Raw genomic sequence first — 15,143 nt, 5'->3', positions numbered from 1 at the left:
AAATTTGCCTTACCACTCTTATCTCTAAGACTGAAAAGCCGAAGAAATAGTAACTAGATATCTTTGAGGTCTCAATAACAGTGAACGTTGAAGGCAGATCACCCCATGATGGGAACTGAGGCCGCTCCCCAAGCAGGAGCATTTACCCCATGATCAGAACCAAGGCTGGTCCCCAAGGAGACAGCAATCATTTTACGACAGGAGCTGACCTATCCCTTGTCACTCTAGGGATTTCCCAGAGCCAGCATGTCCTCCCAGAGCCAGACGTGAGATTATGATCAATCAGACAAGAGTCTGACCAACACTGGGGACTGTGAATGCATCTTGCCCTCTTGATTTGTGTCCTTTCCGCATATAAACCTGAAGCTCCTGTCGATGCCCTGAAAACAGGGCTTCAGATGCAGCCCTCCTGTATTTTCCCATTGTGGCTACATTAGATAACAAATTTATTTCTATCTTTACCTCTCATATCTCTCTGACTGGACTGTTGGGATTCCCCTGCCCAGAGTCAGGCCTCTGGCCTTGGTTCACATATGGAGGCTTTGCTCAATATACAATTTTAAAGCAAACACACAGTTATAAGTCTTTACACATAATTGAGCTTGCTTTACATAGTATTATAAGTCCATGTTTGTGGCCAGTCTCTAGAAACTTACTAAGGTCCCCTGCAACTTAGTGAGATGCTATTTCTAAGTAAGAAATAAAATAGGGCTGGGTACTTGTCGCATGGGGGTTGAATGAACCCAGGTTTCAGTCCCTAGTACCACACATATACAAACAAAACCCACTTGGTCCACTTCATAGAGCTAAGTGCTAGTCCTATAAAAACATACGGAAGTTTATTTTTAGATGGAGAAATAAGAAGCTTCGATCACAAACAGAAACTGAAGGAATTTATGTCTTCAAAACCAGCACTAGAGAAAATACTCAAAGAGATTAACTACAAAGAAGAAATAGGTAACACACACCAGAACCAGAGAAACAAGAGTTTCCATCCAACAGTCAACTAAGATTGGTTATCTGTGGAGATTCATTTTTTATGTTAGTCTTTTACCTATCTCTAAATGGTATTGTTTGCCTTTATTGTTGTTAATTTTTAGGATTTCTAGTTGGAATATTAATATACATTCAGATATAGCATTTGGAAATATTTTATCCCATTCTATTAGTAACTGTTAACTCTGTTTACATTGTCTTTGGATATACAATAATTTTTTTATTTTTTAGGGAATTTAAATACTCTTCTGTTGCCTGTGCCATTGAAATCATATCCAAGAAATCACTGCCAATTTCAATGTTGTGAGGTTTTATGACCCAGATTTTCTTCTAAAAGTTTATAGTCTTAAGATTTATATTTAGGTCTTTTATCTATTTTGAGTTAATATTTGTATATGGGATTAGGTAAGGGTCCAATTTTATTCTTTTCCATGTAATTATTATTTTTCAACAATATTTAGTTAAAAGATTATTATTTCCACCACCAAATGTTCGTGGAAACCTTGTCAAAAATAACTTGGCAATATAGGGAAGAATTTAGCTCTAGGCTTGTATTTAACTCCAATGGTTTATATATCTGCCTTTAGAATAGTACTACACTGTTTCAATTATTGTAGCTTTATATGGTTTGAAATCAGAAAATATATATCTTCTAGCTTTGTTCTTTTTCAAGATCGTTTTGGGTATCTAGAGTCCATATTCCATATTAGGATAGATTTTTTTTCTGAAAAATAAATATATAAATATATGATAGTTTCACCTAAAAAATAGAAAAAAATATTCTCTGGTAAGAAAGAAAGTAAAAAGAAATATTGAACTGTTATCTTTAAGTCATCAAAAGCTTGGTATCAAACAAATGAAATTGTTATGTGAGATTATCATTTTTAATTTTGGATAAATTGCTATAATACTAGATGTCAACCACTAAGCCAAGCATGGAAGGGAGGGATGGGGAGAAAATGGGGTGGGGATCGGGTGGGGACTGACTGGGCGATGTGTGCATGTATGTCTACAAAAGTTTGTATCCCACTATGATGTATGAATACAGTGCACCAATAAAAAAATTTTTTTTAAATAAAAAAAAAACATCTGGACCATTTCAAGTTGTACAGTTGTGTAATATATGAAAATTATTAGAGATGAATATTGAGATTCTAGAGGATTTCCTGCTAATTATGATTATTTAAATCAATAAATACTTGCCAGATCCTGTCAGGTAATGACAACAGATGTCTGGCCTCTCAAAAACCTTATGTATGAGTGGAACAATACACAAACATGTAAACATTTAAGTTTTGGTACTTACTCTTGAAAATAAGTCTTATGAAGAAAAAAAAAATCAGCAAGAGACATTGTTGGGGAGGTCAATGTTGAAAGCTCCTGTCTCTCTGCCATGAAGATATTTTAGGGGAAAAACCCACAAATAAATGAGAGAGTCAAGCATGAAGACATTTGGGGAAGGTTTTAAGTGGGAAGAAACTACCAGACTTTGGGGGGGAGGTACTGGGGATGGAACCCAGGGGCATTCTACCTCTAAGCTACAGCCTTGGCCCTACTTTTTATTCTTTATTTTGAAATCGGGTCTCACCGAGTTGCAAAGGGCCTCACTCACTAAGTAGCTGAGGCTGCCTGTGAACTGCAATCCTCCAGTCTCAGCCTCCCAAATGCTGGGATTACAAGCGTGCACCACCACGCCGGGCTGTGGGAAGAAACTACCAGCAAGTGTCAAAGCCCTGGGGCGAGGGCTAGCTTGGCATATACCAAGGACAGTGTGCCTGGATCGGACCCAAGCAGGTGGAGAGAGTTTGAAAATGAGTTTGGGCTCAGGCTGATGGGGGCAGATGTAGGGTTTCACAATCCACACAGAAAACTGAGGGAATTATATTAATTATAATTATAACAGCAACCAGTGGAGAACCAAAGTATGAAAGTGGGAGGGTCAGATTTTCACTTCAGAAGGACAGGCTTCAGAGGACAAGAATGGCAGAGTAGAGAGAGGGGCTCATGGCTACTGCGATCGCCTGGGGAGAGGTGCCAGTGGCCCGCACCTGCCAAGAGGTAGGGGAGAAGGTAGAGAGGAGTTACTGAAGGTGGGGCCTGTTGGGGAAGTAAAGGCAGCAGGACTCACTGCCACCCTGAGCACAGGTGAGAGCAGAGGACAGCATTCAAGGATTACACCATGGTTCTGCCATGAGCAGCAGCTGGATGGGGTGCCATTGATCAAGACAGGGCGAGGTGGGGAATGAGGCTCACAGGGCAGAAGGTGGATGGTGTGTGCAGGGAGAGAAGCTGGAGAGACTGTTGTTCATTTTGAAATGAGCATGACGCTTCCAGAGGAGGGTTTCACAACGGCACTCGGAAACGTGTCTGGACTCTCAGGGGGCAAGGGCTTGCTCATAAGACACAGATGTTTAAGTCTCCAGCATCTCAGCATTGTAAGCATATGCCTTTCATTTAGGTTTAAAATACTTATCTCTGATTAAACCAGAAGATATTTCAGTATCATTATGAACATCAGTTCTTAGCATCTGAGAGGTGCAAAAGCAAGAGACGCTACTCTCGTGGTTTTAGACACAAGTGTATCCGCCATCTCATACCTACATATCTGTACTAGACATTATCAGATACGTGCGTGCATCTACTCCTGACAGCACTCTAAGGAATCAATGTTATTAAACCTATGTCATAAATAAGGAAACAGTGGTCCTATAAAATGCAGGTGTATTTTCAAGAACTCCTGGTAGGAGAGTAGGTAAGGATCTAAATTTAAACACAGACTTGATTTTCATTCCATTACACACAGAAGAAGGCAAAGGCCTTGCTTTTCCTGACTATTAATACATAATATGTAAAGTATTCAAGATGCCCATGGAGGTGTGTCTAGTTGGGAACACATTTAAAAATGCATAAATACTGCCACCACCTACCAAGGACATGTTTTCCTTCAGGTCTTCCCTTGCAACTGTTTTAGGCTTCTGGGACATATCATAAAACTAAAACAAAGATTCTTGATTTTATGGTAGCTGTTAGAGGTTGTGATTGAGGACACAGAAAACAAACATGAAAAATATATTCATGTTAGGAATGAGTGTTTTGGAAAAAAATGACTAAAAAAAGGTGGCGTTAGGTAGAGAGGGAGATTATTCTCATGAAGAAGGTAGTATTTGAACAAAGACTTGAAAGAATCTCAACAGCTGTTGAAGATTTGACTGTATATAATACTTGGAGCCAGGCACAGAGCACTTACCTGTAATCCCAGCTACTTAGTGGGGCTGATGGAGGAGAATAAGGGTTGGAGGCAACATAGGCAACTTAGTGAGATCCCGTCTCAAAAAATATAAAAGGGGCTAAGGGCATAATTCAGGGGCAAATGGCAAAGCACCACTGGGTTCAATTCCTAGGACTTCCAAAAAAGCAATCAATCAATCAATCAATCATAGAAAATAAAACTAAAGAGACATCATTCTAAATCTGGTCTTCAATGGTGCCTGTTGAGGACCCAACATGAACGTGTGAACTGAACACACATGGACAGAAAAAACACTTCCACACACCCAATGACAAATTTAATAAAGGCATTTTCCACACGGTAGGTGCAGCATCTACTCCATTAGGGCTCTATTATGGCTCCTTTCTGCAAACCAGCTGCCTGCCCTGCCTTGTGCAAGGCCAGTGCTTTTAAGTCCCCATGGACGTTTCTGAACAGATCAAGATAATGACAATCACAGATGAGCTTCTACAGCTCTCCTGTGACTTGGGGACCAAGCTGGATAATCAAACCACAATGAACATGACTCAAACACTTAGGATCAGAAAATGAGACACAAAAGCTTGCAGGGCATGCGGACATTATGAAGTCCCAATCCTTATTTAACGGATGAGAAAGCCAGGTTCGGGGAGGTGAAGGAACTTAATCAAGGTCACTCTGTGACAAAACCAAAGTCAGCTAAATGGAAAACGAGTGTTTCCCAGACATCTTCTCCACCCAGACTCCTGCTTTATATCATTTTCCTCAACCATCATACAAATTCTGCTTGAATGAGAGATAAAGGTATATTGCTACAAAGCCATCCATTTTCTAACATAAAGCACATGTAGGTTATGATCAACACTTGTGTACTGTACTCCATGCCTGACCCTACTAAATGTTTCCCTTATTTAATCCTTACAGATGTGATCGTAAGGTAGATACTGGCATTATTTTACTGTTGAGACACCCGAGAAACTGGAATGTTAGTAACCTGTCCAAAGTCACTCACCTTGTTAAAGACAGAGCAAAATTCGGAACCTAAGACACCCAGTTTCAAAAGCTGTTCTCTTCATCCTTGTGTGAAATGCTCTCAGGCGCATGCAAATAATTAGCTAGAACAGTGCAATTGCTAATTAAAAGCATATTCTTGCCATTGTTTTAGCTAGACTTTGTCAACATGGATATTAATTTTAAGATACATTATTGAATGATTGTTGAGCAACTATTGTAATTCAGTCAGGGTGCATGCGACTCTAAGCATAGGCTTATTTTTTTCTCCCAGGAAGTAAACTATATCTGATATGTCTCTGAGATGCATCAATTTTTACAGCATCATGAAAAACAGCTACAACAAATTAGGCACATCCTGCTACTGTGATTCAATAGTTCCATAAAATTAGCATTGATCCAGTAGATTCTCCCTTGACAGTTGTTTGGCAAGGATCTTTAGCTATTTACCTACGTTCTCAGATGCTGGAAAGGAAATCTGTGGTCTAAAAGGAAATACAAATCTCATTTTTAGTCATTCTATCTTTATCTTTTAATCGAGGCTCTCAGAAACAAAGATGATAACCACAGCTAAAAGTTATTGTGCACCTTGATAAGCACTTGGCATGTTTGTCTATTAGGGTGTGTACATATACATATGTATGCATGTCTATCAAGGTATAATTTATTTTCAGTGACGTACAGAAGATATTAACTCTATAGCTTTAATACGTTGTGCAAATATGCACTTGTTTGTAAACAATATTCAAAGAAGGTTGGAGACATTTATACCATCCTGTGTTTATTCTTAAGCAATCCCCATTCCCAAAGCCAGTGACCATTCCAATTTCTACCACATTTAAAGCTTTTGATCTTAGTTATAATCCTATGAAGTGGTCATGTTAAGGAATGTCTAACTTTGATATCTGTGCTCTTGGTTGCTATACTGTCCTTCTGTCCCTTTTTCCACAGTTATTTAACCCATATCAAGAGTGCTCTCTGAGAGGATTAAGCCATAATTTATTTATACCCTAACTTCTCCCCTATACATCTAGAATGGTCCTATATATACCATCCTTAGGAGAAGTGGCCACTTATATTGTATATATTCTATAGTTCTTCTAAGAAACTCTACAGAGGAAAAGAGAGCTGACTAATGTACACCTGCATCTCAGGATAATGGGACCAATATGTGAAGGAGACAGGTGCTACTCTAAAGAATAGGAGCTGTCTCAAATGTACAACCATTGCACAGCAAAAAATCAGACCATGGATGACCATCTTTAGTGTTTTCTGTATAATGTAGACATCCAGAATTTTATGTCTTGTTTCATTCATTGTACCTGGGTGTTCTTGTGTTCGTTCTCTCTCTCTCTCTCTCTCTCTCTCTCTCTCTCTCTCTCACACACACACACACACACACACACACACACACACACACACACACATTTTAGGCCAAAATGTACCTACAGTCCAGCCCTGGGATTGCTAGTTTGGAACCTGCTGTTTAGCACTTAAGTGTAGAAGACATCAAGGGCAGCTTTGTCAGAGACAGAGGGAGGCCACAGACCTCAGAAGTACACAGCCAACTTTATGAGTTAGTTCATTATGTCATGATAAAAAAACGATGCTGCCTAGACTCTATTACCAACATAATGACCTCTGGAGGGAGACAGATACAAAATAAGAAAGAGAGGGAAACCTCACAGTGAGAAGACAAAACAGAATAAAGAAATAGAGGGGACCAGCTAGAAATAATATAAAAAAGAGAATAGAAAGTAAACCACCATTGAATGTCAAGGGGCAAAAGAGAACCAGCGTAGTTCCGTCCCTAGCTGCCTCTGTCTTTAAGCCATCTTCTTACATTACATTCCACATGCTCAGGACCATCACCCCAATGAGAGTCCATGCCACACGATGCTGTGGAATGAGGTGCTTGAGGGCAGGGGGGTAACCTGATAAGTACTGATTCTGAGTTCAGTGAGAGTAGTTTCAGCGGCAAAGTACTTCCACCCTGACAAGTCACAGCAGGGTCTACAGGCTTTCAGAATATATCATTTGGAAAACAGGGTGCTCACAAGTGGGGTTGATCTTATCTCCCTAGCCAGGAGGAAGTTTCTAATCCCTGGCAATAGTTTTTTTTTTTTTTTTTTTTTTAATCAGAGAATCATGCTTGCTTTATCAGGCATATTGCTTTATCGGTTAAAAGAAGAAGAAAATTATTGCATCCACATCCATTTCTATACCCCGAGACCATTAGCACAACGGCCAGCAAAGCAATCTTGCAGGATTTATATATTAAGTGAACTGTGGTGACATGTACCTCCCCGAATCCTGCAGACCCGAGAGGCAGGTCGGGGGCCGCCGTTTACATGTTCCCTTCAGCTGAGATCCTTCACACTTTGCAACAGAAATTTGAAGCAATAATAAAGACAGCCACCTTTTTGGGTGGTAGCACAGGTGAAATAAATGGGACCTATAGGGAAATCTGGGCAACATAAAAATAAAATAAACTGGACAGTTCAGTGCAAAAGATTCTCTTCCGATTGTCTCATCTCGTTTCCCCCGTTTCCCCGGCACTATCTCAGCTAACATTAACTACATGCATATCTCAAATACTTGGGCTTATTCTGTGCACAAGGCATAGTGCTCAGTGTATTATATGCACAACCCCACAACGTACCAGAAGACAGATATTATGTGCAGCTGAAATATTAGAAAATTGGAGCTGGGTGGAGTGGTGCTCACCTGCTATCCCAGGACTTGGGAGGCTGAGACAGGGGGATTTCAGGTTCAAAGTCATCCTCAGCAACTTAGTGAGGCACTCTGCAACTTAGTGAGATTCTGTTCAAAAAATAAAATAGGGCTGGGAGTGTAGCTCAGAGGTAGAGTGCCCCAGGGTTGAGTTCCCAGCACCACAAAATAAATGATTAGAATATTGGAGTATGTAGGTATGATGGGGCCTGTCTAAAGTCACGCAGCCAGCATCCTGCGCTATGTCTGTCTGAGCCTGGGATCTGTTCAGGATGGCATCACTCTGCTGCTGCTGCTGCAGCACAGTCATCTCACAGGCAACTCATTTTCTTCTTTTTTTCTCTTTTTTCGGTACTAGAGACTGAACCCCAGGGGTCCTCTACCTCCAATCTATTCCTGAAGCAGGTTTTTACTTTTTAATTTGAAACAGGTTCTTGCTAAGTTGCTGAGGCTGGCCTTAAAGCTATGATGCTCCTGTCTCAGCCTCCCAAGTACTGGGGCTACAGATTGTGCATCACCATGCTAGGCCCCGATCACCCTCCTTATCTTTCCTTTCCTCCTTTCTTCCTTCCTTCCTCTTTATTTCTGTCTTTTTTTCCTTTTCTCTTCTTTTTTGCTCTTTCCTTTCCCTCAATCCTTTAAGTTTCCCTCCCCTCTGGTTGTTGACTGCATGATGTCCTGAACATGGGCCACACAACCACTCAGATGACTGGTGCTAAGCTCTAAGAACCTCAGGAGGAGGTTAATTGGCACGTTCCAGAAGAAGATAAAGGGAAAAGATGAAAGGGATAGTGCAAGAAAGGATGGTAGTATGGGTGATATTATTCAAGAAGCCAGCATGGGAATGGGAGACAAAAAAAAAATTCTAAAAAAAAAAATGAGCCTCAGAATTACAAACATCACAGGTTTTCAGAAAGAGAAATCACCTGAGGGCCTAAGTTGCTGAGGGCCTTGTAGTGTCTGAAACCATTTAACAAGCAAGATCTTGAGTAGAGCCGGGACCTGCCCTGAGATTTCTGACCACGTCTGCTTTTACTGCTGCTACCAAGCCCACTTCTGTGACAGGGGCCACAGCCGCCCTCTGATAGGATGCGACTTGGATACCACTCCAAGTTGCAGAGCACAGAGAAGGACAGTCAGCTCAGTCCAATGACAAAGGTGAGAGGTAGAAGCAGGACCGGAGCTGCCTCGGGGCCACCCGAGGCTCTAACACCCAGAGCATCGTGGTCACAGGTGGCTGGCACGCCCCCAATGCTGTACAGGGATTCCTGAAGCAGATTCGAGATTCAGCCACATCGTGTTCAACACACCCGGCTCTGGGGACACCTGGCTGGCTACGCCAGAACCACTGAGGGCACTTTCAGAAACGCAGCAATTCCACTCCCTCTCATCTCAGATTCAGAGGGAACAGAGAAATTATGGAGCCAGGTGACTGCGGAGCGATGTTTGCAGACCAAGATTCCAATATAATGCTCCTTTGCCTGGCACGGTTTCTGAAGCCCCCCTCTATTTTCCTCGCTGAGCCAGTGTATATATAATTGATGGTGTGCACCCGACTCCGGGTCAAGGAACAGAAAGCGCAGAAAGTGCTTCCTGCCTCGCTCCTGCATGGGCCGTATTTTTTTTTTTTTTTAAGCAGGTACATATTGTTTCTGGTCTCGGTATCTACCCTTCATGATGGAAGAAATAAATTAGCATAGGAGTTTTTCAAATGGATTTGTTGTTTCTATTGTTTTTTTAGGGGTGTACTAATAATTGAACTCAGGGAGGTGTTCCACCTCCAAGCTCATCCCAAGCCCTTTTTCTCAAAATTAATTAATTAATTAATTTATTTATTTTGAAACAGGGTGCAGCTGGTATTCAAACTCTGATCTCTGTCTACCAACCACTGGGATGACAAGTGTATGTCACCACACCTGGTTTATTCATTTATCTTTTTAAAATGCTTAAGCCTTTGTAGCTGACACTGCCCACACCATCTACTCCACAGACATCCTCCCTGTTGCCAGTTATTGACAGGACAATGATGCTCACCATCAGGAAAAACCCTTTGGTCCAAAGTTGTAGGTTTCTACTCCACACTTAGAGGGTGGCATGCTAATGACCTCAACCAGTCATGGTTCTACTGGTCCTGGAGGATGCTCTCTCCTCTGTGGTTTTATGGCCTATGTCTGTCTGTATACTGAGACACCAGGACTGGTCTACAAACAAGAGCTTTGCTTTCTAAATATGGGAGTAAAAGGTCAAGAGGGTTTTCTCCTTCAAGTCCTCCTGCCTCTTCCCTGACTTGAACATGATACCTGCAGATAAGAGCAGGGTGTTGAGTTTAAGTATTAAAATGGTGGAGCAGAGGGGATGCTCTGATCCCTGAAAACACGGCTCACTGCCACCACAGTCTTGGAATGTGGGGGTTTAATCTACGTGTCCATGTACAAAGAGTAAATAAGCCCTTTTAGGCTTTGATTTCTCAGAGCAGGGTGGCAATTACTTGCAGCTAAATTTAATCTCCACCAATATAATATCAAAATCTACTTTTTGAATGAAATCTTCCGCAAAACTCCAACATATAGAGCAAAGGTGGCCGGGCTGCATCAGTCATTCAGAGAGGGGTGCTCCCAAAGTCACTCGCTCTCCTTCCTGCAGAAATGACCAGGAAGAGTATCTCTTAACTTTTTCTCCTACCTGCAAAGATTCGATTTCCTGGCCTTTGGATTTTCAGACTCTAGGACATACATCAATGTTTCCCTTTGGGCCTCATTCCCAACTTCCCTGACCTTGGGTCTCTAACTGGGAATTGTATCACTGATACTCCTGGTGTTTGGGCTTTCAGACTCAGACTGAACTGTACCACTGGCTTTCCTGGGTCTCTACCTTGTACATTAAATTTGTGAGACTTTCCAGTCTCTTATATGAGTTGATTCCCATAATAAATATTTTCGTGCTACTGGGGATTGAACTCAGGGGCATTCTATCCCTGAGCTATAGCCTCCAGCCCTTTTTATTGTCCATTTTGAAGCTGTGTCTCCCTAACTGGCTGAGGGCCTTGCTATATTGCTGACGCTGGCCTCAAGCCTGTGATACTCTTGTCTTAGCCTCCCAATTACTGAGATTGCAAGTGTGTGCCATCATACCTACCTTAAATCACCTTAAAACTCCCCTTACATACACATCTACCTACCCTATGGGATCATTTCTCTGGTGTACCGTAATACAATCAGCTGTGTGGCCCACGTCCTTGAAGACTTCTTAATGCACAATGCAAATAAATATTTTTATCAGGACAAAGCATTTGTAGGCCAGGCATGGTGGCACATGCTTGTAATCCCAGCATTTGGGAGGCGGGACTGGAGGATCTCGGTTCGCGGACAGCCTCAGTTATTGTATCTCAATGAGACCCTTTGTAACTCAATGAGACCCTGATTCCAAATAAAGAATAAAAAATAGGGCTGCGGGTGTCGCTCAGAGGTAGAACTCCCTTGGGTTCCATCTCCAATACAGTAAAAAAATTTTAAAAAAAGCATTTGTATCATTGTCTGTGCTTCCCAAAGTTAGACTGAAGAGGGTGACCACAGGCAGGGCCTGGACCAAGTTCTGCTCACTGTGATCAGTCACTCATCCCCACCTGGTCCCTTCATTCAACACCCCCACCGGGAATATCTACCAGACACAAATATGGGTTAAAAATAAGGCCTTAAGTGCCTGTTCCCTCCCTGCCTAGGAAATCTGAGCCCTTGGGTGCTGCTATTCTTATTAAGTGCGCTTTCTGATTACTTCCAGAAGGCATGGCAGGGCACGCTGACCACGAGGTCTCCTATTTTGAAGAGGTAAGACAATCTGGTGCAGAGGCCAAGGTTCACCAACACACTCCCTGCCCAGCTAATCCGAGCTCAGTGGCGCCTCGCTGCTCCCAAGCAGCACCATCAAATGCTGCACAAAGGTCTCTCCCCTCTGCCCTCCCTGCCCACTTTGTGATGTGGCCATTCCTCTCTACCTCTGCCCTGGATTTCTTCTCCCCTGCTCTCTCCTCTTGTTTTTTTTTCTTTTTTCCTTTTCTCTCAAATGTCAAGAAGGCTTAATTTTTCTCTTATCTCTAAAGAGAGACAAACTATAGCATTCTTTACAAGTTGTTAGCCACATTCTTCATAATCCTGTAACCTAGACTTGCCATTTCACTCCTCTTTCTGCTGAGTGCTTGGCACGCTCTAAATTTAGAGGGGTATGACATCTGAGCTCGCTGAGGTCTCCCTGTCCCTGGCGGGGAGCTTGGTTCCAGCGAGCTCCTACTCTGCCTTGGTATAAGAAAAATCAGGGACCATTCTGACTTCTAATTGTCCTCCCTTTCCTCTAGGGAGTCTACAGTTTCTACACCACACCCACTTCCCAGGCCACACCCCAACACAAGGATGAGGTTAGTCAAGAAAGGATTCCTGAGTCAGCTCATAGAAGAAATCCTGCGGCCAGGTGAATGCATCCCAATTCTCTCCTCCCCAAGGACACGACCATGGAGGAGAAACATCCCCAGCTGGTCATCCTCTCCAGCTCATCTACCAGTAGGATGAGCTTCTGCCCGCCCTTGTCCCATGCAGAGAAGGGAGTGGGAAGCCTTGGTCTCTGCCATTCCTTCAGCCCCTAACCTCACTTACTACCATGAGCTCCTTGCTTAGAGACTTCATTTGCCGACATAAACTCTCGCCTGTTTTCAGAGATCTGCCCTTTGAGGTCTAATTGCCTTATGGCTAGGTAAGAAGTACCTAAGCGCCCGTTTGTGCTTTCTTCGCTGCGGCAGACTCATGCCCAAGCCCCCTTTGGAAAACACCCTTTGGCAGGGACTGCTCAGCCAAAGCAATCCCTGCCAAAGGGTGTTTGTGTGGAACCCAAATGCTCTTTATCGGAGCTGTTCCAGGCTCTTCCTGCAATTCCACTGTACTGTGTCTCTTCTGAATACTAAACACAGCCGGCCGTGGTGGCGCACGCTTGTCATCCCAGCGCTTGGGAGGCTGAGACAGGAGGATCGCACAGGTTCGAAGCCAGTCTCAGCTACTTAGTGAGGCTCTCGGCAACTCAGTGAGACTGTTTCCAAATAAAATATAAAACAGGTCTGGGAGTATACCCCGGAGGTAGAAGCCCAGAGGGTTTCACCCTCAGTACCACCAATAAATAAATAAATAAATAAATAAATAAATACTAAACACAGAAAAAGGTGATACATCTTTCCTTTGAGGAGAAAAAACTATTTCACAATAAGCTGATAGGCATCAAGTATATCCCAAACTGGATAAAAAAGCAGATTCCCTGATTTATTAATTTTTTTTAAATCTGAATCTTTTTTTTTTTAAGTACTGGGGATAGAACCCAGGGTCATTCTACCCCCGCGCTCCACCTCCAGCCCTATTTTTTATTCTTTATTTTGAAACAGGGTCTCACTAAGTTGTAGAAGACCTCACTAAGTAGCTGAAGCTAGCCGAGAACCTACAATCCTCCTGTCTCAGCCTCCCAAGGTCTGATATTTCAAGCGCACGCCACCACGCCTGGCTTAAAATCTGAACTTTTAAAAATAAAAATAGTATTTTAATTTAGGTGTAAAATAAAACCAGCTCATCAATAAAGCAACTTTTTTTGGGTCATATGCCTTCATCTTTTACCAAAGACTTTGAATGAAATACTAATTTCTGTCACAGCTCTGTTATCGTTCACAAAAATCATAGAAGTATTTTTGAGAGTAAAAATATGAGTTACTTTTTCCACTGCATTAAATTGGAAATAATTATAAAAACAGAATTATAATCTAGCATATTTCTAGGCAGATATGTCACTGACAGCTCCATGTAATGACAGTCATAATCCAATACAAAAATAAAAGATGCCAGGAACTCACAGGCACACATCGACTCCTACGCCCTCTGGGTGTGATTCAAAATAGAAACCTCAAACTCAGATTCCCTCCAACAGGGAGAGCCATTTTCTGCTGGAAACACCCCTCTGAAAACTCCCGGTGAAGCAAAGAATACAGACAATTTCAATTAAAAAAAAAAAGTATCTTTCTTGCCAATGAACTGTCCTTCCACGCAGAAAGGAAAAGTTACAGTCGGAGCAGGGTGACGTGGGAGGAGGTTGACTTTCTTGGCACAACAGCGTTTGTTGTGAGCTAAAATCCTAACTTTCAAAACTACCTCTGCCCGGCCGAAAATTGGATCTTAAAGAGCAAAGATCACAACTTCACACCCAAAGTGTAAGTGACTGGGCTGTAACTTGTTAATTCACACACACACACACACACACACACACACACACACACACACACCCTCAGTGCTGGAAGAGGAAGAGCAAGCAGAGACTGAGAAAGAGAGCTCAGACACAAGGGGGCTAAGCGGTACCCTACCTACCTCCGTCTGCTTCCTAAAGTGGCCGAGATGGAAATCACCCTGGGCCGGGGTGGTGCAGAGGCTCTGGGAGGAGGCGGCTGCAGGCCGGCTGAGTGTGAGCAGGCCCTGCCTGTGTTCACAAGCTGCCCCAGTCAGACTTTCCAACTGCAGAACTGCGGCCAAGTCCCTGCCCATGCCTGAAGAATTTCCTGAACAGCATTCCCGTTCTGTTTGTAGCGGCTTTGAAACCCTACTCTGTCTCTACTTCAATCCCGCTTTGTCAGGCCGACTCACAGCTACTGGGCTGTCTCCAGCTATCAATGGGAAACACATGTGTCCAGCCACAGCTCACTCTCCTGCAGCAGTGCTCACAGCCTCTGCAGAGGGCTCCCACTCACACAAGGGAAACGGCTTCTAGAGCCCGTTCTGATTCTTCAGCCGTGCTCTGCACGGGCTCTGCGCCGTGGTGCTGGATGCTGGAGATACACACGGTGCCTGGCTTCTGCTCAACACCGCCCGTTACAACCTACTCCTTACACCTGTGGCCCCCCCACTCACCCCTGTTAGCCCCCTGAGCTCTTGCCCGTCTCCATAACTAGCCAGTTACAGCTGAAAGATGTGAATTCTAATTTGATCTCTCTACCTGCCACTTCCTAAAGCTTTGCTCAAAATTTCAACTGCTAGAAAGAAGGTGGGGAGAGTATTTTTAGCATTTCCAGACTGGTTCAGTTCTTGAGTTGTCCCTTCCACCTGGTAGGTACATCTATCGCCGCAGCGACTAAAAATAATGCAAT

The 15,143-nt window shown here is 43.0% G+C and overlaps 1 protein-coding gene across 1 annotated transcript in view; it reads right to left on the bottom strand.

Moving 5' to 3' along the window:
- The window catches only part of SGCD (sarcoglycan delta), a gene marked incomplete at both ends in the record, with an annotated part of 422,413 nt that extends 407,869 nt beyond the window's left edge, over window positions 1-14,544 (bottom strand). Inside the window, one exon of the mRNA XM_080699026.1 lies at window positions 14,371-14,544. Within this exon, the coding sequence (XP_080555152.1) occupies window positions 14,371-14,544 (174 nt within the window). The remainder of the gene's footprint in view (window positions 1-14,370) is intronic.
- Between the last annotated feature and the right edge of the window lie 599 nt (window positions 14,545-15,143).

This window comes from Muscardinus avellanarius, assembly GCF_963383645.1.
Source record: "Muscardinus avellanarius genome assembly, chromosome: 7".
Taxonomy (NCBI): Eukaryota; Metazoa; Chordata; class Mammalia; order Rodentia; family Gliridae; genus Muscardinus; species Muscardinus avellanarius.
The sequence above is the reverse complement of the archived record's forward strand: the minus strand, read 5'-3'. Positions and strand labels throughout refer to the sequence as shown.